This window comes from Bombina bombina, chromosome 12 (assembly GCF_027579735.1).
Source record: "Bombina bombina isolate aBomBom1 chromosome 12, aBomBom1.pri, whole genome shotgun sequence".
Taxonomy (NCBI): Eukaryota; Metazoa; Chordata; class Amphibia; order Anura; family Bombinatoridae; genus Bombina; species Bombina bombina.
Window position 1 is genome coordinate 104025216 of NC_069510.1, and position 6000 is coordinate 104031215.

Here is a 6000-nt window from a genome sequence, read left to right on the forward strand (position 1 = left end):
AATGAGATATAGCAATGTACAACATATAGAAAATGCAGTCAAATTATGAGGGAGAGTTAATAAGCAGCGGACACTGCTATCTCCGCGCGTAGTTTCCGACGTTCCGGAAACTGTAGTTAAGAAGCAGCTCCTTAACTTGTCCAACTGCAATTATCCAGATCAAATACAATCGGGATGATTGATACCCCCTGCTAGCGGCCGATTGGCCGCGAATGTGCAGGGGGCGGCATTGCACAAGCATTTCTTGTGAAATGCTTGTGTAATGTTAAATGCTGACAGCGTACGCTGTCGACATTTAGCAATGCCGGGCGGACATGATTCGCTACAGCGAATCATGTCTGCCCAGTCTTTAATAATTTGACCCCATAGTTACCAAGATTGGCAGTTTTATTGGATTGCTGAGTGGTACCCCTAACCCTGAAAAATGTCAAAGAGATATATAGAGAAGGGGGAAGAAATTGGTGTATTTGAGATTACTAGCTCCATATGTGCCTCATGTATCTGGGATGAACTTGCCATTTGTGGGATTACTAGCTACAAATGTGCTGTGTAAATGTGAAATTGCTGGCTGCATGCCACCCTGCTGAATATATATATATACTGTATTGTTCCGAGTATAGGCCGCACTTTTTTCCCCTGATGTAAGTCTTTAAATCAGGGATGCGGCCTATACTCGGGATGTAGCTGTGAGTGGTTTCTAGCTATATACCTGTCCTGCATATGTGAGATTACAGGCTTGAAATGTGCCCTTTGTATGTGGGTTTACCCATCATATACATATCTTCTGTACATGATATTACTGGCTATATACGTTCCCTGTATGTTTGAGATAATTGGTAGTACTAGGACACCGGGGTCCCAAAGAGGTGCGCTCGTGTAGGTAGGAGGTAAATCTGAACTGGAGCAGGCCGCACTCTTGATGGAGGGCCAGTCTGAAGAAACAGCATTTGTTGCTGAGAAACGCGTTGCTGAATTATTGTGTATTACAGTTTACACATTGGATTTTATCTACTTGCTCCAAGTTTCAAGTTTATACTTTTGTCCACTGGTTGCGCCTGCACCCCTATACTGCACCTCTGATTGGACTGTCCGGTCACATGACTTCACATTTGACGCTCCAGATGCCTGTGCGAGTCTTACGGGCGACTCTGTGGGTCCCGTATAGTCCTGCTCGGCACTCCGGTTGTGCTGCCACCTTTGTGAGTAGCCACCCTTAGGGGCTACGTTACACGCTTCTTGTTTGGTGTCCCAGACAATATTACCCTATGTGGCGCCTCTCTTTTTCTCCTCATTAGGTTCGATCCGATGTTTGAGATAATTGGCTATATACATGTCCTGTGTATTTGAGGTTACAGGCTGGTAACTTGCCTTGTCTATGTGGTATTACGGGTTATTTTTATGATTCAGCTCTTTTAAGACGTTTATTAGCTCTTGAAAGAGCCGGGTTCACCACAGAAACACGTAGTCTGTTAATTTTTGCTGAAGACTTATTTTTATACATTTGTATTAAAACGCTGAATTTTTACACAATTCACTTGACAAGTTCAAGTTTCCTGTTCTAGTGGCGTTGTGTGCCCATAAGGACGAATAATCATTTTCAGTCAATATCCTTCTTATCAGTACTTTCCTTTTGGCATTTAATTCCACTTGAAGGTATCATATTATTACGTGTTTCCTTTTCTTGAGATTTACTAGTAGCCAAAATCTGGTCTACATATTGTATCTGTAACTGTGCTATTTTACAAATAAGGATTGTTTTACAGAGCAAGCACTTACAATAGTTTTGTGAAAGGCATAAATAAAAAATAATTGAAGTTTACTTTAAAAGCGACAGATCAGAGGAGCAGAGAAGGGACAAAATAACCACCAATAAAATATTCTCCTGCTTGGAGAGAAATTGTAGTGCAGATTTCACAGGAGCTGAACATACTGAATACTAAAAGAAAAGGGACTGAACCCTCCTGCACTGCAAGATCTCTCACAAGATTCTAGACAGGCAACTTTTGTTATATTTCTCAAAGAGGAGTCCCTGCGTTTCTGTATGTGAAGGAGAAACAAGCCCAGTGCAATATAGCACAGCATGACATAAGAATTTTTTTACACTTACTTTGTATTTTATATTACTTTACACTTCAGATTGGGTCCATTCAATATTATTATATTTAAGAATTAGCTACAGCAGTAATTTTACAAATTCTGATTACCGTATGTTTTGAAAATCTATGTGTTACTTTAACAAATTAGGATCATACTTTGTATATTTCTTGGTATCTTTTACAAAATATATTGCACCTTGTATTTGCTGCATTGTAAACTAAAACTGACAACTCCAAAATATGTTAGGGACAGGGGAGCTCCCAGGGTATGTCTAAGGCTCTCTTACAATTCTTTTGAAATGCTATTGCATGTGAAGTTTGCTCAAAATTCGCAATACACTTATTTTACTGACAGAAAAGTAATACAGTATATACTAAACAGAGACAAAAGCAAGTTAAATTTTAGTGAAAACATTTCAGTTAATTTTGTGTTGGCTGCGAACTGAGACTTTATATTACTCCCAGGTGTTCTCTTGATAACTTCTCTCTCCATAGTGAAATTCTGTATTCCGCAGAGCCTAAATACTTTCTATTGAAGGCATCTCTCATATCTCTTCAACTTCTAGGTTGCGCCCCTTTTCTTATAAAATTCAGTGAGTTCAGCCCATGTGAAGTCTGCACTAATATTTCTCTCAAAACTAGAGAATGTTTGAATATCTGTACCTTAGAAAGTAATGAAGCTCTCTGGGAAACTGACGTTGTTAGTTTTTCAGTTTTATTTTCAACAGAAGAAATACAAAGTGCAATCTAATTTGTAAAAGATACAAATAAATATACAAAGTCAAATCCTAATTTGTTGAAGCTACACAGAAGTGCAAAGTTTAAATATAATAAAACTTAATCTAAAGTGTAAAGTAATATAAAATACAAAGCACAACGTTTAAAAGCAGCAGAACTGTCATGTCATGCAGTGCTGTATTGCAGTGGTCACGTCTCTCCTTCACATACAAAAATGCAGGGAATGCCCCTTGGAGAAGTAAAGCAAAATCTGGCTTTTTAGAATCTCAAAGTGCTGTAGGATACTTTTATATTATCTCATTTGAGCTGAGAGCTTTATATCATCAGGTCCTAGGTGAGAACTTACCTTGGGTCTGAATGCGATTAGTTTCAGAACCATCTCCACAGTGAAGAGTCCGGTGAAAACCATATTCAGGATGTCCATGGCGTAATTAAATGGTTTCGACTGCTCATAATGCTGGGGAGAAACAGAGAGAGCATTACATACCTGGAATGATATGTATACTATTTTATTATTCAGCTATACAATACTTCAAAGTTCATACTTGCCCTCCACGTCTACATTAAGTTTCCTGGAGGCAATTTCTTTTTTTACTATTATTATTATAATAGACATAAAACTAAATATTCACTCACAGACACACTCACAAAGAAACGCTCACACACAATCGCACTCTCAGATACACACACAGACTCACACTGAAACACTCACAGACACACACACACACACACAAAAAGAAACACATAAATACACATACATATAGAAACATACACACTCACACAGAAATGTACACGCAGAAACATTCACCCAGAAACACTCACATTGTTATATAGCTTTTTATATTTATGATGCATCAATTTCAAATGATTTAGCATATAGCTAACATGTCCCTTTAAGAAGCTAACTGGGTGCACACACATTAAGCTCTGCACGTTTGAGATGCAGTAGCAGATATGAATTACAGATTTTAGCTGGTAAATACTAACAAATACCTCTGTTCTTTCTACTATAGTACCTAGTAAAGTCTGGCATACAGTAACTATTTAAAGGGAAAGTATACATAATTTTTCATACAACTGCATGCAACAGACACTACTATAAAGAAGAATATGCACAGATACTGATATAAAATCCAGTATAAAACCTTTTAAAAATGTACTTAGAAACTCCCAGTTTAGCACTGTTGACGAGGTTAGGCTGTGACACCCACTGAAATGGGCTGAGCACACAAGAACAGGCAAACACTCCTCCCTCTCCTGCGTATGAAATGACCCATTACACAACCAGGAGTCTGTAGACATGAGTATACATCTAAAACCTTGGGGCTTGGTTAGGAGTCTGAAAATCAGCACAATGTTATTTAAAAATAAGCAAAACTATACATTGCTACAAAACACTCCCAGATGGGCTATATAAATGGATCATCTACAAATCAGGTAGTCTAAAAACGTGTATTAGACATGGTACTTTGTCATTAGGGTATTGTTCCAACAAAAACTGGGGTCATATTTAAACCGATTGTTTTTCTCTGAAAGATCCAATTTGACCAGTCTCGTACATGAAGCAGCTGCACAGGATCAAATGGTGTTCTTCACCGCAAAGTGGAATTACTAAATTTACACACACAGATCATTTCACATGCCACAGATTCACTTTACAAAACTATCATTTCTAATGCATGTTCCTCCTTTTGATCTGAATAAAGCACCAACGCTCTATTCTAAGACACCAGCAGAACAATTGTCAAAAAAAGAGGACAGTGGGCATTTTAAAGTTCGTTTCAGGTCAGCCGGGGGGGGGGGGGGGCGGTTGCTCTATTTGTGACCATCGACATCGCTAGCCCAGTTGTCAATCTGGGCCCATATTAGTGCCTTCATTTCTGTTCCCGCTCATTTTGAAATAACTTTGACTTTCTAGTTACTTTCTGTAATTGGTTATTTCACTACACTGGACTAGATTAAGAGTGGAGCACTAACTGTTGCGCATCAGCGATAAGGGGTTAATCGTAGCTCTTTGCGTGTGTCGGAAGTAGCACTCGTATTACAAGCTGAAAGTAAATGCATTCGCTCAAGCGCCATTGAATTCAATTTAAAAGTACAGTTACACTCATAATAACACTATCTAATAAAAAATATTTTTAAATTTGCAATAAAACGTTATAAGGGCTCAAAGATATGAGGTCTCAGGTGTTAGAAACAAAAGGCTTTAAAATAGAGATACATACATATACATGTCTAAAGCTATATATGTATATATGTATATATATACAGTATCTCACAAAAGTGATTACACCTCTCACATTTTTGTAAATATTTTATTATATCTTTTCATATGACAACACTGAAGAAATTAAACTTTGCTACAATGTAAAGTAGTGAGTGTACAGCCTGTATAACAGTGTAAATTTGCTGTCCCCTTTAAAATAACTCAACACACAGCCATTAATGTCTAAACCATTGGCAACAAAAGTGAGTACACCCCTAAGTGGAAATGTCCAAATTGGGCCCAAAGTGTCAATATTTTGTGTGGCCACCATTATTTTCCAGCACTGCCTTAACCCTATTGGGCATGGAGTTCACCAGAGCTTCACAGGTTGCCACTGGAGTCCTCAACCACTCCTCCATGACGATATCACAAAGCTGGTGGATGTTAGAGACCTTGCGCTCCCCCACCTTCCATTTAGGATGCCCCACAGATGCTCAATAGGGTTTAGGTCTGGAGTAATGCTTGGCCAGTCCATCACTTTTACCCTCAGCTTCGTTAGCAAGGCAGTGGTCATCTTGGAGGTGTGTTTGGGGTCGTTATCATGTTGGAATACTGCCCTGCTGCCCAGTTTTTGAAGGGAGGGGATCATGCTCTGCTTCAGTATGTCACAGTACATTGGTGTTCATGGTTCCCTCAATAAACTGTAGCTTCCCAGTGCCGGCAGCACTCATGCAGGCCCAGACCATGACACTCCCACCACCTTGCTTGACTGTAGGCAAGACACTTGTCTTTGTACTCCTCACCTGGTTGCAGCCACACACGCTTGACACCATCTGAACCAAATAAGTTTATCTTGGTGTTATCGGACCACAGGACATGGTTCCAGTAATCCATGTCCTTAGTCTGCTTAATTTCAGCAAACTGTTTGCGGGCTTTCTTGTGCATCATCTTTAGAAGAGG

The 6000-nt window shown here is 39.1% G+C and overlaps 1 protein-coding gene across 1 annotated transcript in view; it reads right to left on the reverse strand.

Annotated features, from left to right (window-relative positions):
* Positions 1-6000, reverse strand: part of CACNA1F (calcium voltage-gated channel subunit alpha1 F) — a 365125-nt gene that overhangs the window by 93196 nt on the left and 265929 nt on the right. Inside the window, exon 30 of the mRNA XM_053695830.1 lies at positions 3181-3291. Within this exon, the coding sequence (XP_053551805.1) occupies positions 3181-3291 (111 nt within the window). The remainder of the gene's footprint in view (positions 1-3180; positions 3292-6000) is intronic.